General features: G+C 42.8%; 1 protein-coding gene across 1 annotated transcript in view; it reads left to right on the top strand.

The window, feature by feature from the left end:
• The window catches only part of cmip (c-Maf inducing protein), a 31,724-nt gene extending 8,267 nt beyond the window's left edge, over positions 1–23,457 (top strand). Inside the window, exons 2-21 of the mRNA XM_083894430.1 lie at positions 1,997–2,122; positions 3,998–4,048; positions 5,340–5,501; positions 6,135–6,176; positions 6,358–6,420; positions 6,858–6,938; positions 7,961–8,064; positions 8,232–8,336; positions 11,091–11,510; positions 12,579–12,644; positions 16,639–16,665; positions 16,766–16,814; positions 17,028–17,135; positions 17,415–17,531; positions 17,633–17,773; positions 20,881–20,928; positions 21,007–21,153; positions 22,718–22,823; positions 23,111–23,181; positions 23,326–23,457. Coding sequence (XP_083750556.1) covers positions 1,997–2,122; positions 3,998–4,048; positions 5,340–5,501; positions 6,135–6,176; positions 6,358–6,420; positions 6,858–6,938; positions 7,961–8,064; positions 8,232–8,336; positions 11,091–11,510; positions 12,579–12,644; positions 16,639–16,665; positions 16,766–16,814; positions 17,028–17,135; positions 17,415–17,531; positions 17,633–17,773; positions 20,881–20,928; positions 21,007–21,153; positions 22,718–22,823; positions 23,111–23,181; positions 23,326–23,379 — 2,088 coding nt within the window. The 3' untranslated portion in view covers positions 23,380–23,457. The remainder of the gene's footprint in view (positions 1–1,996; positions 2,123–3,997; positions 4,049–5,339; positions 5,502–6,134; positions 6,177–6,357; positions 6,421–6,857; positions 6,939–7,960; positions 8,065–8,231; positions 8,337–11,090; positions 11,511–12,578; positions 12,645–16,638; positions 16,666–16,765; positions 16,815–17,027; positions 17,136–17,414; positions 17,532–17,632; positions 17,774–20,880; positions 20,929–21,006; positions 21,154–22,717; positions 22,824–23,110; positions 23,182–23,325) is intronic.
• The last annotated feature ends 4,208 nt before the right edge of the window (positions 23,458–27,665 follow it).

The following is a 27,665-nucleotide window of genomic DNA, read 5'->3' as shown; positions in this document are numbered from 1 at the left end:
CAGTTCACTGAGAACAATATCAAATGTCACCACAGCTGATAAAGACGTGTGTGTGTGTGTGTGTGTGTGTGTGTGTGTGTGTGTGTGTGTGTGTGTGTGTGTGTGTGTGTGTGTGTGTGTGTGTGTGTGTGTGTGTGTGTGTGTGTGTGTGTGTGTGTGTGTGTGTGTGTGTGTGTGTGTGTGTGTGTGTTGTACCTGCGGCATACTGAGGACCAGAGAGGGTTTTTAACCAACAAACTAAGGTTATTTTTACAGAGTGAGGACATTTTGGTAAAAAAAAAATTTCAAATTTCGGACAACATAGTTTAGTATGATGTTTGTGTCAAATTTTGGGACCAAAAATTTTGGGTAAATGTTTTTTTTTCAAATCTCGGACGACATAGTATAGTATGACGTTTTTGTCAAATTTTGGACCAAAATTTTTTTTTTTTCAAAGTTTGGACGACATAGTTTAGTATGATGTTGTTGTCAAATTTTTGGCCCAAAATTTTGGGTGATTTTTTTTTTTCAAATTTCGGGATGACATAGTATAGTATGAAGTTTTTGTCAAATTTTGGACCAAAAATAATAATAAAAAAACAATCAAAAAAGTTTTCCAGCCCTTTTTGCTCTGGGGCTCCACCTGCAGATATTTTATGGTACTGCAACCAGTAGTTCTTTGTAGATGTCATTCATGAAGTAGATATTTGTAATTGTGTTGATTCATAAAGTGGAAATGCTGGTCCTCACTTTGTCAGCAACCCAGTCCTCAGTATGCAGGAAGTACAAGAATGTCTGTGTGTGTGTGTTTGTGTCTGTGTGTGTGTGTGTGTGTGTGTGTCTGTGTGTGTGTGTACGCCGTCTTGTCAAAAACTGACCTTGTCGTGACCAGTTGACGCCTGATTCTGCAGAGATAGAACCTCTCACTTCTGAGGCTCCGGGTAAACGTAGAGCTGCTGGTTCAGGAAGTGGACGCGTCACAAAAGACTTTGAATTCTGAGAATCTATCGGTAGTTGAAGTCTAGGATATCTACGTCGCGTCACCTTTATAAACCACTCACTCTCCCACACCAAAGCCTGTAGAAAAAAAACAGTGATTTTAGCTCACAGGAAGACGGGCGCTGCTGGTCTACTGCTGCCTCGTGTGGTCACTTTGTGTCACTGTGGTCAATCTGAACAAAGGATAACAAAAGCCGAATTCATTAAAATCACACACTTTAACTTAGTGATGGAGGCAGCAGTGGATCAACAACTCCTGTGAACTCCTGTGTCGCTGTGATGTTAAAATCACTGGTTTTCTCTATGGGCTTTGGTGTGGGAGAGTGAGTGGTTTACAAACTCCAGTTTATTTTTACTTGAGCCTTTTATAGTTAAGAAAATCAAGATTAAAACAAGCCTACGATATCTTAAGAACATTTCCATGTCTTTATTTCATTGTGAGACAGACTTTTCCTTGTGTGAACTGACGTTTGTAAACCACTCACTCTCCCACACCAAAGTCCATAGAGAAAACCAGTGATTTTAACATCACAGCACACAGTAATGAGTTCACAGGAGTTGTTGATCCACTGCTGCCTCCATCACTAACTTACAATGTCAGATTTTAGTGAATTCGGCTTTAAAATCCTTCGTTGCAACTTATTTTAGTGACACAAAGTGACCACACGAGGCAGCAGAGGACCAGCAGCTCCTGTGTCCCTGTGAGCTAAAATCACTGGTTTTCTCTATGGGCTTTGGTGTGGGAGAGTGAGTGGCTTATAAGCTTCAGTTTCCCGTTTTTAAACTGTTACACTGGAACATTTTGGTCAAATCTCGGTCAGTTTGTCTTCAGAACACGTCTTTATTATCTCGCTGTGAACCGAGTCCAAACCAGTTCCTCTGTTTGGACTCGGTTCAGTCCAGGTTTTGTGGTTTATTATTTTTTTCTCTTGTACGAGTTGTTGTTTTGAGATGTTTTGTTCTCTGGACGTTGGACTCACGTTCTCTCTCTCTCTCTCTCTCTCTCTTCCTCGTCCAGCCCACTGGTTACATGGAGACATGTCTGTCCTACAGCGCCATCGAAGACCTGCAGCTTCTCTCCTGGGACAACGCACCAAAGTACTGTGTCCAACTCAGTTTCCCTGGAGGAACCGTCCTGCTGCAGGTAGAACTCGTCGTCTTAGAACAAGAACCATATTCTTTGTTTGTTTTGACCCCACAATGAGTTTTCGTCTACAGTGGCCGTTAGTCGGACTACAACAGAACTTTTAAAACACGTTAGTCCGACTACAACTGAACGTTTAAAACAGGTTAGTCCGACTACAACAGAACTTTTAAAACACGTTAGTCCAACTAAAACAGAACTTTTAAAACACGTTAGTCCGACTAAAACTGAACTTTTAAAACACGTTAGTCCGACTAAAACTGAACTTTTAAAACATGTAAGTCCGACTAAAACAGAACTTTTAAAACACGATAGTCCGACTAAAACAGAACTTTTAAAACACGTTAGTCCGACTAAAACAGAACTTTTAAAACACGTTAGTCCGACTACAAAAGACCTTTTAAAACATGTTAGTCCGACTAAAACCTAGCTTTTAAAACACGTTAGTCCGACTACAACAGAACTTTTAAAACACGTTAGTCCGACTAAAACCTAGCTTTTAAAACACGTTAGTCCGACTACAACAGAACTTTTAAAACACGTTAGTCCGACTAAAACAGAACTTTTAAAACATGTAAGTCCGACTAAAACAGAACTTTTAAAACACGTTAGTCCGACTTAAACAGAACTTTTAAAACACGTTAGTCCGACTACAACAGAACTTTTAAAACACGTTAGTCCGACTAAAACAGAACTTTTAAAACACGTTAGTCTGACTAAACTGAGCTTTTAAAACACGTTAGTCCGACTAAAACAGAACTTTTAAAACACGTTAGTCCGACTACAACAGAACTTTTAAAACACGTTAGTCCGACTAAACTGAACTTTTAAAACACGTTAGTCCTACTAAAACAGAACTTTTAAAACACGTTAGTCCGACTACAACAGAACTTTTAAAACACGTTAGTCCGACTAAAACCTAGCTTTTAAAACACGTTAGTCTGACTACAACAGAACTTTTAAAACACATTAGTCCGACTAAAACAGAACTTTTAAAACACGTTAGTCCGACTAAAACTGAACTTTTAAAACACATTAGTCCGACTAAAACAGAACTTTTAAAACACGTTAGTCTGACTAAACTGAGCTTTTAAAACACGTTAGTCCGACTAAAACAGAACTTTTAAAACACGTTAGTCCGACTACAACAGAACTTTTAAAACACGTTAGTCCGACTAAACTGAACTTTTAAAACACGTTAGTCCTACTAAAACAGAACTTTTAAAACACGTTAGTCCGACTACAACAGAACTTTTAAAACACGTTAGTCCGACTAAAACCTAGCTTTTAAAACACGTTAGTCTGACTACAACAGAACTTTTAAAACACATTAGTCCGACTAAAACAGAACTTTTAAAACACGTTAGTCCGACTACAACTGAGCTTTTAAAACATGTTAGACCGACACGTAGGTCTACGACACGTTCACTTCTTTATCGTCACTGTTAGACGACAGGAAACTGAAGTTTGTAAACCACTCACTCTCCCACACCAAAGCCCATAGAGAAAATCTGTGATTTTAGCTCACAGGGACACAGGAGCTGCTGGTCCTCTGCTGCCTCGTGTGGTCACTCCTGTGTGCTGTGTTATTAAAATCATTGATTTTCTCTATGGACTTTGGTGTGGGAGAGTGAGTGGTTTACACAAGGAAAAGTCTGTCTCAGGCATGGACATGTTCTTAAGACGTCATAGACTACAGTGTATATACACATATATATGTGTATATATAAATATATGTGTATATATATTTTGTTTTTTTCAGGATGATCGAGTGATGATCAGTTATCATATTTAATAAGTTGTTTGTGTCTTTGTGTGTGTGTGTGTGTGTGTGTGTGTGTGTGTGTGTGTGTGTGTGTGTGTGTGTTGTCACAGGCTGCTAACAGCTATTTAAGAGACCAGTGGTTTCACTCGCTGCAGTGGAAGGTGAGGTCACAGTTTGTCTTTAATTATTAATGTTAGTTACATCAACAACATCAAAGCATCACTCACTCACTCACTCACTCACTCACTCACTCACGCACACACACACACACACTCACTCACTCACTCACTCACTCACTCACTCACTCACTCACGCACGCACGCACACTCACTCACTCACTCTCTCACGCACACACACTCACTCACTCACTCACTCACTCACTCACTCACTCACGCAAACACACTCACTCACTCACTGACACTCACACACTCACTCACTCACACACTGACACTCACTCACTCACTCACTCACACACTGACACTCACTCACTCACTCACTGACACTCACTGACACTCACTCACGCACGCACACACACTCACTCACTCACTGACACTCACTCACACACTGACACTCACTCACTTATGACACTCACTCACTCACTGACACTCACTCACACACTGACACTCACTCACTCACACACTCACTCACTCACACACTCACTCACTCACACACACTCACTCACTCACACACTCACTGACACACACTCACTCACTCACTCACTCACTCACGCACACACACTCACTCACTCACTGACACTCACTCACACACTCACTCACTCACACACTCACTGACACACACTCACTCACTCACTCACTCACTCACGCACACACACTCACTCACTCACTCACACTCACTCACACACTCACTCACTCACTCACTCACTCACTCACGCACACACACTCACTCACTCACACACTCACTCACTCACTCACTCACACACTCACTCACTCACTCACTCACTCAAACACTCACACACTCACTCACTCACACACTCATTCACTCACACACTCACTCACTCACTCACTCACTCACACACTCACTCACTCAAACACTCACACACACACTCACACTCACTCACACACTCATTCACTCACACACTCACTCACTCACTCACTCACTCACACACTCACTCACTCACACACTCACACACTCACTCACACACTCACTCACTCACACACTCACACACTCACTCACAGACACACTCACTCACTCACTCACTCACTCAAACACTCACACACTCACTCACTCACACACTCATTCACTCACACACTCACTCACTCACTCACGCACACACACTCACTCACTCACTGACACTCACTCACACACTCACTCACTCACACACTCACTGACACTCACTCACTCACACTCACTCACACACTCACACACTCACTCACTCACTCACTCACTCACTCACTCACTCACTCACTCACTCACTCATGTTTTTTCCTGCAGAAGAAGATCTATAAGTACAGAAAGGTTCTGACTAACCCGAGTCGCCTGGACGTGGTGCTGAAGGAGATCAGAGCTCTGGTGGACATGGCTCTGACCTCACCGCTGCAGGACGACTCCATCCACCAGGCGCCGCTGCACATCATCTCCACCCTGCTGGCTGAGGTCAGTACTGCACCGCCCACTTCCTAATAATAATGATAAAATAATAAAAAAAAATAATAAAAGCTTGTCTACGATATCTTAAGAATGTGTTCACGTCTTTATCTTCACTGTTAGACAACAGGAAACTGAAGTTTGTAAACCGCTCACTCTCCCACACCAAAGCTCACAGAGAAAACCAGTGATTTTAACATCACAGGGACACAGGAGCTGCTGGTCCTCTGCTGCCTCGTGTGGTCACTTTGTGTCACTGAGTTAAGTCTAAATGAAATATTTTTTAAAGCCAAATTCACTAAAATCAGTCATTGTAAGTTAGTGATGGAGGCAGCAGTGGATCAACAACTCCTGTGAACTCCTGTGTGCTGTGATGTTAAAATCACTGGTTTACTCTATGGACTTTGGTGTGGGAGAGTGAGTGGTTTACCCATGATGCTTTGCAAATTCAGCGAGCCGGCTGATATTTCTCAACAAGTGTAGGGTTAGGGGAGGTATTGGGACAGGGCCTTAATCTGAGGTAGATTTGTCCCTTTAAATAGCACCTCATGCTAACATCAATCATAATATATATATATATATTTTTTTTTTACATTTTATGCAGAACTTAAATTTTTTTTTCTCCTCTTCCTCCTCCTGCAGAACTCAAACCTCAGCGCTCAGGACCATGAGAACATCATTGTGGTGAGTCAGCGTGAAGTTCACTGTCAAACTCATGTCAATGATTAACCCTCTGCAGTGTGTGTGTGTGTGTGTGTGTGTGTGGTAGAGGTTTGCCAGAGTAAATATGACAGAGGTGATATTCATCTGTGTGTGTGTGTGTGTGTGTGTGTGTGTGTGTGTGTGTGTGTGTGTGTGTGTGCAGGCCATTGCTCCTCTCCTGGAAAACAACCACCCTCCTCCTGACCTGTGTGAGTTCTTCTGTAAGGTGAGCTCTGACATCATTTCCTGTTTCATGTGCAAAGTGTGACTACTTCCTGTTTCCTGCTAAACTTTTAACTCATTCAAGGTAAGATAACATTAATAAAAAAATAATAAAAAAAACATGTATTTAATTGACAAATATCAGGTTTATATGGGAAGTGGTTATAAAGCAAAGTCTCTGTGGCTCTTATTTTGAAGGTCGGGCTAAAAGGAAGTGGCGATGTGTAAGATATTGACGTTGTGCGGGATTTTAAAAATCTTAATGATATATTAACATAAAATGAATGAGCACTAAAATGAAATGATAAGAGCTGCCCTGAAATATGTATAAGACGACATTATCTTATTCAAAATCCCTGAAACGTTGGACAGGAAGTAGTCACGCGTTCATTTTTCCCAGTTTCTCAAACTGAAGCTCCACTGCTACTTCCTGTGTTGCAGCACTGTCGCGAGCGGCCGCGCTCCATGGTCGTGATCGAAGTGTTCACTCCTGTGGTCCAGAGGATCCTCAAACACAACATGGTGAGTTTTGACGCCGCGGGCGCATTCACTGCGTCTGTCGGACGCCTCCGTCGGCAGCGACGCTGCGCATGGTCGACGCACTTACATGAACAGTAGGGGGCAGTGGAGAGGCAGTAAGTAAGATACGATATCTACGTCGCATGTTCACGTCTTTGTCTTCACTGTGAGACCGACTTGATTCGCCAGGAAGTTCGTAAACCGCTCACTCTCCCACACCAAAGCCCATAGAGAAAACCAGTGATTTTAGCTCACAGGGACACAGGAGCTGCTGGTCCTCTGCTGCCTCGTGTGGTCACTTTGTGCCACTGCGGTCAATCTGTACAAATTATTTTAAAAGCCAAATTGACAAAATCAGACATTGTAACCAACAGCAGTGGATCAACAACTCCTGTGAACTCCTGTGTCGCTGTGATGTTAAAATCACTGGTTTACTCTATGGACTTTGGTGTGGGAGAGTGAGTGGTTTACAAACGTCAGATTATTTTTACTTGAGCCTTTTATAGTAAGAAAATCAACATTAAAACAAACCTACGATAACTTAAAAACATTTCCATGTCTTTATTTCACTGTGAGACAGACTTTTCCTTGTGTAAACTGAAGTTTGTAAACCACTCACTCTCCCACACCAAAGTCCATAGAGTAAACCAGTGATTTTAACATCACAGCAACACAGGAGTTCACAGGAGTTGTTGATCCATTGACTTACTATGTCGGATTTTAGTGAATTCGGCTTTTAAAATCCTCTGTTCCAACTTATTTTAGTGACACAAAGTGACCACACGAGGCAGCAGAGGACCAGCAGCTCCTGTGTCCCTGTGAGCTAAAATCACCAACCACTCACTCTCCACACACCAAAGTTCATAGAGAAAATCAACCCATTTTATTTTTCTTAATAATAACAACATCTGTAGTCCTATCTTCTCTGACCTCGGTGATGTGCCCCCTGCTGGAATAACACGTATTGCGCAGCAAGTACGTAAAGGCTAACGCGCGACGTTGGTTCCTGTTTTCACGCCGTGCAGGATTTCGGGAAGTGTCCTCGCCTGCGTCTCTTCACTCAGGAGTACATCCTGGCTCTGAACGAGCTCAACGCTGGCATGGAGGTCGTCAAGAAGTTCGTCCACAGGTGAGAAACTGTCCGGTCACTGTGGGGGGAAAAGTTACGTACTGCAGCTTTAAGTGTTTGTCCCATGTTGTCCTTCTCTGGACAGATGCTGGACCCTGAGTGAATGTATGACCTTTAACTGTGTGTGTGTGTGTGTGTGTGTGTGTGTGTGTGTGTGTGTGTTGCAGCATGCACGGACCCACAGGTCAGTGTCCTCACCCTCGTGTCCTGCCAAACCTGGTGGCAGTTTGCCTCGCTGCCATTTATTCCTGCTATGAGGAGTTCATCAACAGGTCAGACACACACACACACACAGGTTTTGTGTTGTTGCACATTTTTTTGAGGTGGTCAAGATATATATACGTGTGTGTATATATATATATATATGTATATGTATGTGTGTATATGTACATATATGTATGTATATACATACGTATGTGTATGTATATACAGTACATACGTATGCATATGTGTATGTATATATGTACATATATGTATATATGTATGCATGTGTGTATATGTACATATATGTGTATGCATGTGTATATTTGTGTATGCATGTGTATGTATATATATTTGTGTATGCATGTGTATATATGTACATTTATGTATATATGTGTATGCATGTGTATATGTACACATATGTGTATGTATGTATATATGTGTATGCATGTGTATATTTGTCCATATATGTAAGTATGTTTATGCATGTATATATGTACATATATGTATATGTGTATGCATGTGTGTATATGTACATAAATGTGTATGCATGTGTATATTTGTGTATGCATGTGTATATATATATATATATATATATTTGTGTTTGCATGTGTATTTATGTATATATATGTATGCATGTGTATATGTACATATGTGTATGCATGTATATATATGTGTATGCATGTGTATATATGTCCATATATGTAAATATGTGTATGCATGTATATATATGTACATATATGTTTATGCATGTATATATATATGTACATATATGTTTATGCATGTATATATATATATGTATATATGTGTATGCATGTGTATATATATGTAAAAGCATACATGCACGAATATATACACATGCGTGTATACTATATGCGTTTTTATATACAGTATATATACATATATATGTATGTATGTATGTCTGGAAGAATCTAGAAAGAAAGACTCGTTAGTGATGAAAAACAGATTGTGGTCAGTGAGCGTTTAACTGTAAAAGATAAACCTGCTTCATTATCTTAGTTCATTCTGTTTGTGTGTGTGTGTGTGTGGGCGCGCGTGTGCGTGTGTGTGTGTGTGTGTGTGTGTGTGTGTGTGTGTGTGTGTGTGTGTGTGCGTGTGTGCGTGTGTGCGTGTGTGTTCAGCTGCTGGTTTGTCCATGTTTTTTCTTCATCGATTAGACAAACACGCGATCTCGGTAATTTCCCGCATGTTGTCGGGACAAACGTGAAGGAAGCAAACAGTGATTTGCAAACGCTGCCGGGAAAGAGGCTCATCACCGAGCGCACCATGTCGCTTCGGCGCCATAAAGTCGTCCGTCACCGTGCGACACGGGCGGACGTTTCGTTTTTTCTCCTGCGAGAAGCAGAGAAAAACAAAAGACGGCAGGAAACGGACTGAATTAACGGCACAGATAATCCCATCACGCCATAACCTCGTTACACTTATCTCTGCTAAATTTGTTTTAGTGGGAAAAATCTCATGGGGAAAATCCACCAGATGATTGAAAACACAACTTCCTGTTTCTCTTTCAGACATTTATTTTGTCAAATTAAATACAGTTCGAGTTTTTTTTTATGCAAGAAGTCCTTGAGTTAATATATTTTAACTAGATATATTATGTATAGATATATTTTTTGTTAGAGCATTTGCATAACTTGCAAAAACAAATGTTTATGCTTTTTTGTTACCGACCTCGTTGTTGTGATTCAGATTTCTTCTCGCTAGCGTCATTAGCGTCATTAGCTTCGTCACCTCGGAGATGAAACAGTGTCGGCTGCTTTTCTCTCACTCTCTCAGAGGAGCCGAGTCTCCCGAGTGTCAACTCTTCTCTTTTTCCTTCCTCTCATTAAAGCTCACTCTGTTATTCTCAGGCATTAAAGCTGCGCTACGCAACGCACGTTCACGTCAATAATTCCACGATAACCTTTAATGGCGCTAAAACAAGTCGTCATTCTTAAAATGAGCACATGACTCACAGGAGAAACACAAACAATGACCACCGTTTTGAGGCTAATGCTAATGCTAAGCTAACGATACGCTAACTAATCTTATAGGTTTATGCTAACTAACTAGAGGCAATGTTAAGTTAACCCTTCTCCTGGGGCTAAGGCTGAACGCAGTACCCTGCTAAGGTTAAATGCTAAGCTAACTGGTACGTTTGTAAGGCTTATGCTGAGCTAACTAATCGTATAGGGTTAATGCTAAACTCACTACCCTCCTAGAGGAAATGTTAAGTTAACCATTGGTCTGGGCCTAAAGCTTAACTCAGTACTCTACTAAGGTTAATGCTAAGCTAACTACTCTTTTAACTCTAATACCAAGCTAACTAATCTCCTTGGGTTAATGCTGAGCTAACTACTCTCCTAGAGGAAATGTTAAGTTAACTATTCTTTTAAGGCTAATGCTAAGCTAACTCATTTTCTGGGGCTAATGCTAAGCTAACATTTTTTCATTGTAAAATGTGAGAGGCGCACATATTTTTCCGAAGGTAGTTAACCGTACCCTCTTAAACCTATTTAGTGTCTTTACTGAATTTGTATTGCGAGTTTTGCGCGGGTTAAACGTGGCGCGGATCGGCTGACGAGCGCAATGAGACACATGCCGTCGTGGGCGGAGCCTCTCGGGGTTCTGGTGGGAGGAGCTTAAGACTCAGCAGACGTTAGCTACCTGAGGATACGACTGGATTTGTGTTGTTCATTCACTTGGTTTTCGCGTCGTTGGCTTACTTTAACGGTCTTATCTGGTACGACGGGCCTCTGTGTCTTGTGTTGTCGCGTTTGTGCGCGTCGTCCAATCACGTCTCTCCGTTTCCTCCCCCCCTGCAGTCGGGACAACTCCCCCTCGCTGAAGGAGATCAGGAACGGTTGCCAGCAACAAAACGACCGCAAGCCGCCGATGCCGCTGCGCCTCCTGCGGCCCGAACCTCCCACGCCGCCGCCCGCCGCCCTCCTCAACCCCGCCCCCCCTCAGCCGACGCCGCAGCCCGCCCACCCTAGCCCCGCCCCCTCCCTGCCCCTCTCCCCTCCGCCGCCCTCCGTCGTCAATTCCAGCGAGATCCTGGTGGAGCTGGAGCGCAACAACAACTCGGCCAACGCCAAGCGGAAGGGTCCGCCATCGGGGGGCGACAGTGAGCCCAACCTCATCGACTGTCTGCTGGTCAGCCCGGCCGTCAACACGCTGTCCATCCAGCTGCCGGCGCAGGCCGACCGCGTGCTCGGCTGCTTCGCTCTCATCCTCAAGATGCTGTGAGTTGACGTGAGGTCGGGTGGTGTGGTGAGCGCCCCCTGCTGCTGAGACACTGAGGAAATATGACAGAAGATTCCCCTATTTTTATACTATATATAATATTATGATATAATTATTATCATAAATGTTGTTTAAGAATAGCAGCGAGGACCTGTTATTTTTTTTTAAAGGTGCAGTTAATTTAAAACACTTTAAGTTCAAAACTTAAATATCTGTAAGAACACGTTCACGTCTTTATTTCGCTGTTAGACAGGAAACTGAAGTTTGTAAACCACTCACTCTCCCACACCAAAGTCCACAGAGAAAATCAGTGATTTTAGCTCACAGGGACACAGGAGCTGCCGGTCCTCTGCTGCCTCGTGTGGTCACTTTGTGTCACTGAAATAAATTGGAATTAAATATTTCAAAAGCCGAATTCACTAAAATCAGTCATTGTAACTCAGTGATGGAGGCAGCAGTGGATCAACAACTCCCATGTTAAAATCACTGGTTTTCTCTATGGCCTTTGGTGCAGGGAGAGTGAGCGGTTTATAAACTTCAGTTTAACACAAGGAAAGCTTTGTCTCGCTGTGATATAAAGACGCGTGCATGTGTTTAAGATAGTGTAGGCTTGTTTAAATGTTGATTTTGTTCAGTGTAAAAGATTTAATTAACAAGAAAACTGAAGTTTGTAAACCACTCACTCTCCCTGCACCAAAGCCCATAGAGAAAACCAGTGATTTTAACATCACAGCAACACAGGAGGTCACAGGAGTTGTTGATCCACTGCTGCCTCCATCACTAACTTACAATGACTGATTTTAGTGAATTCAGCTTTTAAAATATTTCATATTTCGACTTAACTCAATGACACAAAGTGACCACACGAGGCAGCAGAGGACCAGCAGCTCCTGTGTCCTCTGAATCCGGCGATGCAGGTTTTTCTGCATCGCCCCGAGGCGCCGATCGCGTCGCGGCCCGCCGCTCCTTTTCGCCTTGTTCTCGCGGTCGCGCTCGCCCAGGGGAGCGACGCCCCCTCCTGGTCGTTCCTCACAATGACGCTCCGTTGTCCTTCTGTCATCCGTCAGGTCAGACTACGATGACTGGAGACCTGCTCTGGCCAGTCTGCTGCAGCCCATCCCCTTCCCGAAAGAGTGAGTGTGCACACACACACACACACACACACACACACACACACACACACACACACACACACACACACACACACACACAGCTCATGTTACAGTATTAACAACAGTTGAATTTTATTATTTCAGTTTGATCAATTTTACATTGACCTCCGAATCGAAGCCTACGACGTCTACGTCACGCGTTCGCGTCTTTATCTTCACCGCGAGTCGGACTTTTCCTCGTGTAAACTGAAGTCTGTAAACCGCTCGCTCTCCCACAGAGAAAACCAGTGGTTTTAACATCACGGGAGTCCACAGGAGCTGCTGGTCCTCTGCTGCCTCGTGTGGTCACTTTGTGTCACTGAGGTCAATCTGAACGAAGATTTTTAGAAGCCGAATGATTAAAGTCAGTCATCGTAACTCAGTGATGGAGGCAGCAGTGGATCAACAACTCCTGTGTCTCTGTGATGTTAAAATCACTGGTTTACTCTCTGGACTTTGGTGTGGGAGAGTGAGCGACTTTGGTGTGGGAGAGTGAGTGGTTTATAAACTTCAGTTTAACACAAGGAAAGGTTTGTCTCTCTGTGATATAAAGACGTGTGCATGTCTTTAAGATAGTGTAGACTTGTTTTAATGTTGATTTTATTCCGTATAAAAGGTTTAATCAACAAGAAACTGAAGTTTGTAAACCACTCACTCTCTCACACCAAAGTCCCTCACTCTCCCACACCAAAGTCACTCACTCTCTCAGACCAAAGTCACTCACTCTCTCACACCAAAGTCACTCATTCTCCCTGCACCAAAGTCACTCACTCTCCCACACCAAAGTCACTCACTCTTCCGCACCAAAGTCACTCACTCTTCCTGCACCAAAGTCACTCACTCTCCCACACCAAAGTCACTCACTCTCTCACACCTAAGTCACTCACTCTCTCACACCAAAGTCACTCACTCTCTCACACCAAAGTCACTCACTCTCTCACACCAAAGTCACTCACTCTCCCACACCAGTCACTCACTCTCCCTGCACCAAAGTCACTCACTCTCCCACACCAAAGTCACTCACTCTCTCACACCAAAGTCACTCACTCTCTCAGACCAAGGTCACTCACTCTCTCACACCAAAGTCACTCACTCTCTCACACCAAAGTCACTCACTCTCTCACCAAAGTCACTCACTCTCCCACACCAAAGTCACGCACTCTCACACACCAAAGTCACGCACTCTCACACACCAAAGTCAATCACTCTCTCACACCAAAGTCACTCTCTCTCACAACAAAGTCACTCATTCTCCCTGCACCAAAGTCACTCACTCTCCCACACCAAAGTCACTCACTCTTCCTGCACCAAAGTCACTCACTCTCCCTGCACCAAAGTCACTCACTCTCTCACACCAAAGTCACTCACTCTCTCACACCAAAGTCACTCACTCTCTCACACCAAAGTCACTCACTCTCCCACACCAAAGTCACTCACTCTCTCACACCAAAGTCACTCACTCTCTCACACCAAAGTCACTCACTCTCTCACACCAAAGTCACTCTCTCTCACAACAAAGTCACTCATTCTCCCTGCACCAAAGTCACTCACTCTCCCACACCAAAGTCACTCACTCTCTCACACCAAAGTCACTCACTCTCTCACACCAAAGTCACTCACTCTCTCACACCAAAGTCACTCACTCTCCCACACCAAAGTCACTCACTCTCTCACACCAAAGTCACTCACTCTCCCACACCAAAGTCACTCACTCTCTCACACCAAAGTCACTCACTCTCTCACACCAAAGTCACTCACTCTCTCACACCAAAGTCACACCAAAGTCACTCACTCTCCCACACCAAAGTCTATAGAGTAAACCAGTCATTTTAACATCACAGCACACAGGAGTTGTTGATCCACTGCTGCCTCCATCACTAACTTACAATGACTGATTTTACTGAATTCGGCTTTGAAAATATTTCATTTAGACTCAACTCGGTGACACAAAGTGACCACACGAGGCAGCAGAGGACCAGCAGCTCCTGTGTCCCTGTGATGTTAAAATCACTGGTTTTCTCTGTAGGCTTTGGTGTGGGAGAGTGAGTGGTTTACCTACTTCAGTTTCCTGTTGTCTAACAGTGAAGATAAAGACGTGAACACATTGTTAAGATATCGTAGCTTTTATTGATGGAGTCTTTTCCTAAGTGGATAAATCTGTTCGTTCTCACGTCTCCACCTCTGATCATGTGATGTTTCCTCGGGATTTCGCTCAAACGTCAGAGTTCATCGCCGACTCTTCTCTGAGAAGACGACGCCGCTGTAAATATTTTCACCCGCAACGGTTCCGTGTTTTCCGAGCCCATTTCGTCCCCGAGCGCCCGCTCGCCTTCCTCGCTTGCGTCCGCTTGGTCGCGTCTCTCTGTCTCCGGGGACGGGCTGGCGTCCTGACGGGGTCGGCGGCTGATGTGGGTGAGAAACATCAGCGGGGGTCATGAGCGGCGGGCGGCGGCTCCTCCCTCCCCAGAGGACGCATCATAATTGGCTTAAAGCAGCCGCGAGACGTATTTGAACGCAATCATCACCAACCCTGTCGGGATTGCCGCTTGTTTACGCCGACGCTGGGACTCACCTGGTGCTCACCTGCACCTCCGTTGCCACGGCGACGGCTCGAGGCGTCATTAGCAAAAGCAACAATACTCCCAGAACTGTGAGGCTGAGGACATAATGAGTCACATGTAGACGCACACACACACACATGTGCTGAACATGTCACGTTAGCTGTATCTGAGCGCGAATGAGACAATTGAGTCCTTAGTTACATTACTTTTAACTGCTTAATTAGTGATGCAACACAGAGAAGACTGTTCCTTTAATATACTGTTGAGTCTATTAAAGGGACTTTTTATTTGAACTAAAATATTCACATTTAAGAAGCCGAAAAATGACAGAAACGTGAAAATATTCACATTTAAGAAGCTGAAAAATGACAGAAACGTGAAAATATTCACATTTAAGAAGCTGAAAAATGACAGAAACGTGAAAATATTCACATTTAAGAAGCTGAAAAATGACAGAAACGTGAAAATATTCACGTTTAAGAAGCTGAAAAATGACAGAAACGTGAAAATATTCACATTTAAGAAGCTGAAAAATGACAGAAACTTGAAAATATTCACATTTAAGAAGCTGAAAAATGACAGAAACGTGAAAATATTCACGTTTAAGAAGCTGAAAAATGACAGAAACGTGAAAATATTCACGTTTAAGAAGCTGAAAAATGACAGAAACGTGAAAATATTCACGTTTAAGAAGCTGAAAAATGACAGAAACGTGAAAATATTCACGTTTAAGAAGCTGAAAAATGACAGAAACGTGAAAATATTCACGTTTAAGAAGCTGAAAAATGACAGAAACGTGAAAATATTCACGTTTAAGAAGCTGAAAAATGACAGAAACGTGAAAATATTCACATTTAAGAAGCTGAAAAATGACAGAAACGTGAAAATATTCACGTTTAAGAAGCTGAAAAATGACAGAAACGTGAAAATATTCACGTTTAAGAAGCTGAAAAATGACAGAAACGTGAAAATATTCACGTTTAAGAAGCTGAAAAATGACAGAAACGTGAAAATATTCACGTTTAAGAAGCTGAAAAATGACAGAAACGTGAAAATATTCACATTTAAGAAGCTGAAAAATGACAGAAAGGTGAAAATATTCACATTTAAGAAGCTGAAAAATGACAGAAACGTGAAAATATTCACATTTAAGAAGCTGAAAAATGACAGAAACGTGAAAATATTCACATTTAAGAAGCTGAAAAATGACAGAAACGTGAAAATATTCACATTTAAGAAGCTGAAAAATGACAGAAACGTGAAAATATTCACATTTAAGAAGCCGAAAAATGACAGAAACGTGAAAATATTCACATTTAAGAAGCTGAAAAATGACAGAAAGGTGAAAATATTCACATTTAAGAAGCTGAAAAATGTAACTTTGTTGCCTCTGATCTCTCTCTCTCTCTCTACAGAGGACTCGCTCACGCCAAGTTCACAAAGTAAGTGTGTGTGTCTGTGTGTGTGTGACGTCACAGACTGATCTTCATTGTCACCTTTAAACAAACTGACATTCTTTTTTGTCTCTTTGTTGGAAAACAGGGAACTGAAATATGTCATTCAGAGGTTTGCAGAGGACCTGAGACAGGAGGTGTGTGTGTGTGTGTGTGTTCCTCACTGACTGTGTCTGTGTGTATGTGTGTGTGTGTGTGTGTGTGTGTGTGTGTTCTTCACTGACCGTGTGTGTGTGTTCTTCACTGACTGTGTGTGTGTGTTCTTCACTGACTGTGTGTATGTGTGTGTTCTTCACTGACTGTGTGTGTCTGTTCCTCACTGACTGTGTGTGTGTGTGTGTGTTCCTCAGGTTCACTCCTGCCTCCTCAGTGTGCGTTCAGGTAAAGACGGCTGGTTCCAGCTCTACAGTCCAGGAGGCGTGGCCTGTGATGATGATGGAGAACTGTTCGCCAGTATGGTGAGTGTGTCTGCGCACACACACACACACACACACACACACACACACACACACACACACACACACACACACACACACACACACACACACACACACACGTCTGCGACTGATTCACTGCAAACAAAAAGCCGCGCTTTTTCTGGAACATTTTTCCGACAACAAATAGAACACGTGTCTTTGTGCAGTGACACATACAGGAGTTATGGTAATGAGGAGTGAGCATTCGTGTGTGTGTGTGGGGGAAACTGAGCCAATTGACTCCGCCTCCTCCTCCTCTAGGTTCATATCTTGATGGGCTCCTGCTACAAGACCAAGAAGTTCCTGCTGTCTCTGGCTGAGAACAAGCTGGGCCCCTGTATGCTGCTGGCCCTGAGAGGAAACCAGACCATGGTGGAGGTTAGTCCTCATGTTCACTCTGAGACCATCGTTCACCGTGACACACATGGAGTTAAAGAGCTAAACACACTGTGTGTGTGTGTGTGTGTGTGTGTGTCCAGATCCTGTGTCTGATGCTGGAGTACAACATCATCGACAACAAAGACACACAACTTCAGATCATCTCCACTCTGGAGAGCACACAGGTCGGCCTCCGCATGTACGAGCAGCTGTGTGAGCGTCAGAGAGAACTCAAAGAACTGGTACGTCACTCATTTGTATATCAATATTCACATTTAAGAAGCTGAAAAATGACAGAAAGGTGAAAATATTCACATTTAAGAAGCTGAAAAATGACAGAAAGGTAAAAATATTCACATATAAGAAGCTGAAAAATGACAGAAACGTGAAAATATTCACATTTAAGAAGCTGAAAAATGACAGAAACGTGAAAATATTCACATTCAAGAAGCTGAAAAATGACAGAAAGGTGAAAATATTCACATTCAAGAAGCTGAAAAATGACAGAAACGTGAAAATATTCACATTCAAGAAGCTGAAAAATGACAGAAACGTGAAAATATTCACATTTAAGAAGCTGAAAAATGACAGAAACGTGAAAATATTCACATTTAAGAAGCTGAAAAATGACAGAAACGTGAAAATATTCACATTCAAGAAGCTGAAAAATGACAGAAACGTGAAAATATTCACATTTAAGAAGCTGAAAAATGACAGAAACGTGAAAATATTCACATTTACGAAGCTGAAAAATGACAGAAAGGTGAAAATATTCACATTCAAGAAGCTGAAAAATGATAGAAACATGAAAATATTCACATTTAAGAAGCTGAAAAATGACAGAAACGTGAAAATATTCACATTTAAGAAGCTGAAAAATGACAGAAATATGAAAATATTCACATTTAAGAAGCTGAAAAATGACAGAAACGTGAAAATATTCACATTTAAGAAGCTGAAAAATGACAGAAACGTGAAAATATTCACATTTAAGAAGCTGAAAAATGACAGAAACGTGAAAATATTCACATTTAAGAAGCTGAAAAATGACAGAAATATGAAAATATTCACATTTAAGAAGCTGAAAAATGACAGAAACGTGAAAATATTCACATTTAAGAAGCTGAAAAATGACAGAAACGTGAAAATATTCACATTTAAGAAGCTGAAAAATGACAGAAAGGTGAAAATATTCACATTTAAGAAGCTGAAAAATGACAGAAACGTGAAAATATTCACATTTAAGAAGCTGAAAAATGACAGAAACGTGAAAATATTCACATTTAAGAAGCTGAAAAATGACAGAAACGTGAAAATATTCACATTTAAGAAGCTGAAAAATGACAGAAACGTGAAAATATTCACATTTAAGAAGCTGAAAAATGACAGAAAGGTGAAAATATTCACATTCAAGAAGCTGAAAAATGATAGAAACGTGAAAATATTCACATTTAAGAAGCTGAAAAATGACAGAAAGGTGAAAATATTCACATTCAAGAAGCTGAAAAATGATAGAAACGTGAAAATATTCACATTTAAGAAGCTGAAAAATGGCAGAAACGTGAAAATATTCACAATTAAGAAGCTGAAAAATGACAGAAATATGAAAATATTCACATTTAAGAAGCTGAAAAATGACAGAAAGGTGAAAATATTCACATTCAAGAAGCTGAAAAATGACAGAAACGTGAAAATATTCACATTCAAGAAGCTGAAAAATGACAGAAACGTGAAAATATTCACATTTAAGAAGCTGAAAAATGACAGAAACGTGAAAATATTCACATTTAAGAAGCTGAAAAATGACAGAAACGTGAAAATATTCACATTCAAGAAGCTGAAAAATGACAGAAACGTGAAAATATTCACATTTAAGAAGCTGAAAAATGACAGAAACGTGAAAATATTCACATTTACGAAGCTGAAAAATGACAGAAAGGTGAAAATATTCACATTCAAGAAGCTGAAAAATGATAGAAACATGAAAATATTCACATTTAAGAAGCTGAAAAATGACAGAAACGTGAAAATATTCACATTTAAGAAGCTGAAAAATGACAGAAATATGAAAATATTCACATTTAAGAAGCTGAAAAATGACAGAAACGTGAAAATATTCACATTTAAGAAGCTGAAAAATGACAGAAACGTGAAAATATTCACATTTAAGAAGCTGAAAAATGACAGAAACGTGAAAATATTCACATTTAAGAGGCTAAAAATGACAGAAACTTGAAAATATTCACATTTAAGAAGCTGAAAAATGACAGAAACGTGAAAATATTCACATTTAAGAAGCTGAAAAATGACAGAAACGTGAAAATATTCACATTTAAGAAGCTGAAAAATGACAGAAACGTGAAAATATTCACATTTAAGAAGCTGAAAAATGACAGAAACGTGAAAATATTCACATTTAAGAAGCTGAAAAATGACAGAAACGTGAAAATATTCACATTTAAGAAGCTGAAAAATGACAGAAACGTGAAAATATTCACATTTAAGAAGCTGAAAAATGACAGAAACGTGAAAATATTCACATTTAAGAAGCTGAAAAATGACAGAAAGGTGAAAATATTCACATTCAAGAAGCTGAAAAATGATAGAAACGTGAAAATATTCACATTTAAGAAGCTGAAAAATGACAGAAAGGTGAAAATATTCACATTCAAGAAGCTGAAAAATGATAGAAACGTGAAAATATTCACATTTAAGAAGCTGAAAAATGGCAGAAACGTGAAAATATTCACAATTAAGAAGCTGAAAAATGACAGAAATATGAAAATATTCACATTTAAGAAGCTGAAAAATGACAGAAAGGTGAAAATATTCACATTTAAGAAGCTGAAAAATGACAGATATATGAAAATATTCACATTTAAGAAGCTGAAAAATGACAGAAATATGAAAATATTCACATTTAAGAAGCTGAAAAATGACAGAAACGTGAAAATATTCACATTTAAGAAGCTGAAAAATGACAGAAATATGAAAATATTCACATTTAAGAAGCTGGAAAATGACAGAAAGGTGAAAATATTCACATTTAAGAAGCTGAAAAATGACAGAAACGTGAAAATATTCACATTTAAGAAGCTGAAAAATGACAGAAACGTGAAAATATTCACATTTACGAAGCTGAAAAATGACAGAAACGTGAAAATATTCACATTTAAGAAGCTGAAAAATGACAGAAACGTGAAAATATTCACATTTAAGAAGCTGAAAAATGACAGAAACATGAAAATTTGTTAAAGAAGCTGAAAAACCTCATAAATAAACATGTTGCTCTGCAGCTGCACACTTGCGCCACCTACTGTCTGAAAAGCTTTTGTCTTTGTTTCCTCAGCAAAGAAAAGGAGGCCCCACTCGACTGACTCTGCCCTCAAAGTCCACGGTGAGTTCACACTAAGAGACCTTTGACCTTTTGACTCCTCCCACATTGACCCCTGTTTGTTTTCCGAACGCTCCTCAGGATGCAGATCTGGCTCGTCTGTTGAGTTCTGGCTCCTTTGGGAATTTGGAGAACCTGAGTCTGGCCTTCACCAACGTCACCAGTGCCTGTGCCGAGCAGCTCATCAAGCTGCCGTCACTCAAACAGCTCAACCTGTGGTCCACGCAGGTACACCTGAACACTCTCTGTCACACCTGAACACTCTCTGTCACACCTGAACACTCTCTGTCGCACCTGAACACTCTCTGTCGCACCTGAACACTCTCTCTGTCACACCTGAACACTCTCTGTCACACCTGAACACTCTCTGTCACACCTGAACACTCTCTGTCGCACCTGAACACTCTCTGTCGCACCTGAACACTCTCTGTCGCACCTGAACACTCTCTCTGTCACACCTGAACACTCTCTGTCACACCTGAACACTCTCTGTCGCACCTGAACACTCTCTCTGTCACACCTGAACACTCTCTGTCGCACCTGAACACTCTCTGTCGCACCTGAACACTCTCTCTGTCACACCTGAACACTCTCTGTCGCACCTGAACACTCTCTGTCGCACCTGAACACTCTCTGTCGCACCTGAACACTCTCTCTGTCACACCTGAACACTCTCTGTCACACCTGAACACTCTCTGTCGCACCTGAACACTCTCTGTCGCACCTGAACACTCTCTCTGTCGCACCTGAACACTCTCTCTGTCACACCTGAACACTCTCTGTCACACCTGAACACTCTCTGTCGCACCTGAACACTCTCTGTCGCACCTGAACACTCTCTGTCGCACCTGAACACTCTCTCTGTCACACCTGAACACTCTCTGTCACACCTGAACACTCTCTGTCGCACCTGAACACTCTCTGTCGCACCTGAACACTCTCTGTCGCACCTGAACACTCTCTCTGTCACACCTGAACACTCTCTGTCACACCTGAACACTCTCTCTGTCACACCTGAACACTCTCTGTCACACCTGAACACTCTCTGTCACACCTGAACACTCTCTGTCACACCTGAACACTCTCTCTGTCACACCTGAACACTCTCTCTGTCACACCTGAACACTCTCTGTCACACCTTAACTCTCTCTCTGTCACACCTGAACACTCTCTGTTACACCTGAACACTCTCTCTGTCACACCTGAACACTCTCTGTCACACCTGAACACTCTCTGTCACACCTGAACACTCTCTGTCACACCTGAACACTCTCTGTCACACCTGAACACTCTCTCTGTCACACCTGAACACTCTCTGTCACACCTGAACACTCTCTGTCACACCTGAACACTCTCTCTGTCACACCTGAACACTCTCTGTCACACCTGAACACTCTCTGTCACACCTGAACACTCTCTGTCACACCTGAACACTCTCTGTCACACCTGAACACTCTCTGTCACACCTGAACACTCTCTCTGTCACACCTGAACACTCTCTGTCACACCTGAACACTCTCTGTCACACCTGAACACTCTCTGTCACACCTGAACACTCTCTCTGTCACACCTGAACACTCTCTGTCACACCTGAGCACTCTCTGTCACACCTGAACACTCTCTCTGTCACACCTGAACACTCTCTGTCACACCTGAACACTCTCTCTGTCACACCTGAACACTCTCTGTCACACCTGAACACTCTCTGTCACACCTGAACACTGGTTGTGTGTGTGTTAACATATTAGACGTTAACACTGAAATAAACCCTGTTTTTGTGTTTTTGTGTCAGTTTGGAGACGCGGGTCTGAGGTTGTTGTCCGAGCACCTGGTCTGTCTGCAGGTGCTGAACCTGTGTGAGACTCCAGTCACTGACGCTGGTCTGCTGGCTCTCAGCTGTAAGACACACACACACACACACACACACACACACACACACACACACACACACACACACACACACACACACACACACACACACACACACACACACACACACACACATGTATAATGTCTTACATATACATATACTATATACAGCAGAGGACCAGCAGCTCCTGTGTCCCCGTGATGCTAAAATCACTGGTTTTCTCTGTGAGGTTTGGTGCGGGAGAGTGAGCGGTTTACAAACCTCATAGCGAAGATAAAGACGTCAGTAAAAACTGTGTGTAATTGTGTGTTGCAGCCATGAAGAGTCTGTGCAGTCTGAACATGAACAGCACCAAACTCACCGCCGACACATACGAGGACCTCAAGGTAAACACACGTTTTTAACCCGTTTAGACGTCAGAATGATGAGATTCTCCCCAAAAAATAACATTTTTAAAATATATAAAAATGGCCGCGTCCCCGTCACCGCGAGCAAACTTTCACTTTGTCCTCTTTTGTCTTCGTCCTCAGGCCAAACTGCCCAACTTGAAAGACGTTGATGTCCGTTACACTGAGGCCTGGTGAAGCCACGCCCACTCCCATGTCTTTCACACACACACACACACACACAGACACACAGAGATGGGAGGAGCCTATGTCAGCTTCACACGTCACCCCCCCTCCCCTCCCCTCCCCTCCCCTCCCCTCAGCGCTGTTGGACTGTTTTTTCTACGGCAAACGTCTCCGTGGACCTCGCGGCTCGCCGTACTTCCGTCGCCGTGTGTTTTTACAGACGTGGCCAGAGGAAGTGGGAGGAGCCAGCCAATCACAGCCGGGACAGTTTTCTCTCTCTGTCTCCGCCCCCCACCGTCTTTCACACGTGCTCTCTCTGTCTCCCTCTGCAACCAGTCATGAGGAATCCTGCCTCTCTGCTGCCCTCATGTGGCGACGGTTGGACATAGCAGGTCACATTCCACTCCTCCTCCTCCTCCTCCTCCAGTCTCTCACACACACACACACACACACACACGCCGGGTCACGTTCACGTCTGTCTGAAAACGAGACGAAGAAGGCGGGGCCTAATTCCTCAAATCCACACATGAAAATGGGCGGGAAAAAAACACACGGTTTTTATCGACTTGAACGGACGTATTTTTCCAGAAACATCTGTGCTTTTCATAACGTTGTGTGTTTCTATATTAAACGATGAAGAGAAGACGCAGACGCCGACGTTTTGTTCCTCTCGGTTTTTTCCCGCGCTAACGACGACGTCCCGTTGTTATTTAATAGAACCGTAGCTGTAGCATTAGCATTAGCCGGGCGTCTGCGACGGCCTGATATTTATATAAGTTTTGTCTTCGGAAAAAAAAACAAACAAACAAAAAAAAAAAACCTTCTTTATTTTGTCTCTAATTAATTAAAGCTATTTTGGGAAGCCAACACAAGAGGGCGCCACAACCTGGACGTCTGTGTGACGTGAGTGGACTCATCACCAGCTGAGAGAGTTGTATATTTTCATATCCTCTGCTTTCGCTCGCTCGCTCTCTCTTTTGTACAAACATGTCTTTTTTAGAAGAAGAAGAAGAAGAAAAAGGACGAGGACACTTTGCCAAACGTTGTTGAATTTCTTTCGTTTTTTTTCCGGAGTTAAGTTTTCTTGTTTTTCCCGCCAAAAAAACTACAAGGGAAGTCCCAATCTCGGAACAGGAAGTGACATTTTTACACGTTTGAAGAATATTTTATTTTTTAGTCGGGGCCGTTTTTTCCTCCGCTGTGAACGAAAAACCACAGACGAGATTCTCAGTTCTGTGATTCTTAAACCGTTGAATAAATAACTCTCTAATAACTCTTTTCTGACGATTCTACAGAAATGAAATCTAAATAAATCCTCACGAAGATCATGAGAGGATTAAAGTCACATTTACCTTTTACCTTCTTCTTCTTCTTTGCGACATTATTTATTCATGTCGACCTCCGCGGTGCCCTGGACGTTTGTCCTAATGCTCTTAACATTGTGACGCTGACATTTGTCGCAGCGTTCTGGACGCTTGTCGCGGCGTTGTGGACCTTTGGGGCGACGCTCTGCACGTTTGTCGCGGCGCTCTGGACGTTTGTCGCGACGTTTGTCCAGAGCGTCGGGGCAAAGCCATGGCGTTGCTGACGTTTGTCGCCACGCTCTGGATGTTTGTCGCGAGCGACGTTCTGGACGTTTGTCGAAACGCTCTGGGCATTTGTCGCAACGTTCTGGACGTTTCGCGGGACGCTCTGGACGTTTCCGCAACGTTCTGGACATTTTCCGCAACGTTCTGGACGTTTTGTCGCGGCGTTGTGGACGTTTGGCACGACGCTCTGTACGTTTGTCGCGGCGCTCTGGACATTTTCCGCAGCGTTCTGGACGTTTGTTGCGGCGTTGTGGACCTTTGGCGTGACGCTCTGCACGTTTGTCGCGGCGCTCTGGACGTTTGTCGCGACGTTTGTCCAGAGCGTCAGGGCAAAGCCATGGCGTTGCTGACGTTTGTCGCCACGCTCTGGATGTTTGTCGCGAGCGACGTTCTGGACGTTTGTCGAAACGCTCTGGGCATTTGTCGCAACGTTCTGGACGTTTCGCGGGACGCTCTGGACGTTTCCGCAACGTTCTGGACATTTTCCGCAACGTTCTGGACGTTTGTCGCGGCGTTGTGGACGTTTGGCACGACGCTCTGTACGTTTGTCGCGGCGCTCTGGACATTTTCCGCAGCGTTCTGGACGTTTGTTGCGGCGTTGTGGACCTTTGGCGCGACGCTCTGCACGTTTGTTGCGGCGCTCTGGACGTTTGTCGCGACGTTTGTCCAGAGCGTCGGGGCAAAGCCACGGCGTTGCTGACGTTTGTCGCCACGCTCTGGATGTTTGTCGCGAGCGACGTTCTGGACGTTTCGCGGGACGCTCTGGACGTTTCCGCAACGTTCTGGACGTTTGTCGCGGCGTTGTGGACGTTTGGCACGACGCTCTGTACGTTTGTCGCGGCGCTCTGGACATTTTCCGCCGGTTCTGGACGTTTGTTGCGGCGTGGTGGACGTTTGGCGCGCCGCTCTGGACGTTTGGCACGACGCTCTGTACGTTTGTCGCGGCGCTCTGGACATTTTCCGCAGCGTTCTGGACGTTTGTTGCGGCGTGGTGGACGTTTGGCGCGCCGCTCTGGACGTTTGGCACGACGCTCTGTACGTTTGTCGCGGCGCTCTGGACATTTTCCGCCGGTTCTGGACGTTTGTTGCGGCGTGGTGGACGTTTGGCGCGCCGCTCTGGACGTTTGGCACGACGCGCTGGACGTTTGGCGCGATGCTCTGGATGTTTGTAGCAACGTTCTGGACGTTTGTCGCGCCGTTGTGGACGCTTATCGCAACGCTCTGGGCGTTTGTTGCAACGTTCTGGACGTTTGTAGCAACGTTCTGGACATTTGTCGCGACGGCAGCAGACGACAGGTCGTGGTGCGGTGATGAGTTTATTTATTGGGTGCCATTTTGTCAGTTTTCCGTTTGTTTGGTTCCGACTGTCGGAGCTAGCGCTGCGCTCTGTCGTTTCGTGTTTGGTGTATGATGTAAATACGAGTGTAAATAGACGTCTTCTCCTCCCTTTGAACGGTTTTGGACTCCTTTAATCTCTCTCTCTTTCTGACGTCGTGTGTGTGGTTTGGTTTCTTTTCTTTTTTTAAACACAAAGTGCACTGTCGTCTCAGAAAGATGTTTCCATTGCGTAATATCCTCGAAGGTTTTGATTTAATTAATCAAACTTTATTTTTTTTTGCATGTACATGTCGCTGCGTCGTCTATTTTTTGTCATTTTGTTTTATAAAAGGTTTGAAATATGATAAAAGGGTCTGATCACTATCGACTGAAATGGAGAAAACCCTGAGCAGCTGTTCTGTGATTGGTTAAGAGCAGGATCTGCCTGTCGAGGGTGTCGTGAACAATGTTTATTCTTGTTGTTTTTTGACAGAGAGAGAGAGAGAGAAACACCTGTACTGGTACATTTGACTGAAGCTGCCTCGAGCTGAGATTTCAGAATAAAAGCTTGAGCCTTTTTTTTTTTTCTTCTTTTTTTTTTTAAAGAAAAGTGCAAATGCTTTTATCGTTCGTTTACCCAAGAATTTAGTTTCTAATCCTGCCAGATAATCATATCAGAGGTGAACTGTCAACAGCCATTGTGTTTTTAAATAAAGTTGTTTCAAAACATTGGAAAACTTGTTCCTTTAGTTTTTATTCGTTTGTCCTCGCGGAAAAGTCTGACCTTCACCAATCTTTGTGGGCGGGGCATCATCGAGTACAAAGACCGGAAACATTGTTAGTTACTAAAACATTTTTTTTAACGTACTTTCTTTGCTCATCAGACGACTCGTGTCTTGTTGACATTATCAACGAAAAATTCCAGCTAGCACACGCAGACGACGGAGAGTTTTCCTTTGGTTTTAGGAAGTTGATGTGTTTGGTTTTGTTGTTTTTGAAGCACACACTTACACACACATTTGTGATATCCTTGTCCACTGCACCTTCATCTTCAGTGTTGGTGATTCTCAAAATTTGACAACTTTTGAGAAAAAATGAAATTTTGGTAAAAATTTGGAAAAAACGTCATGTCGTCCAAAATTGAAAAATTTTGGTCTAAAACTTGAAAAAAACATCTCGTACGAAATTGGACTGAAACGTCATACTATAGTATGTCGTCCACCTTTGACGACTTTTGAGGAAAAAAAAGTCGTGTTGTCCAAAATTTGACAAATTACTTAAAAAAACACTTTTTGGTCTAAAATTTGAAAAACAGATTATACGTTGTCCAAAACGTCTTACTATACTATGTTGTCCACCTTTGACAACTTTTGAGAAAAAAGATATTTGGTC

This window comes from Microchirus variegatus (genome assembly GCF_963457635.1).
Source record: "Microchirus variegatus genome assembly, chromosome: 8".
In the NCBI taxonomy this organism is placed as follows: domain Eukaryota; kingdom Metazoa; phylum Chordata; class Actinopteri; order Pleuronectiformes; family Soleidae; genus Microchirus; species Microchirus variegatus.
The sequence above is the reverse complement of the archived record's forward strand: the minus strand, read 5'-3'. Positions and strand labels throughout refer to the sequence as shown.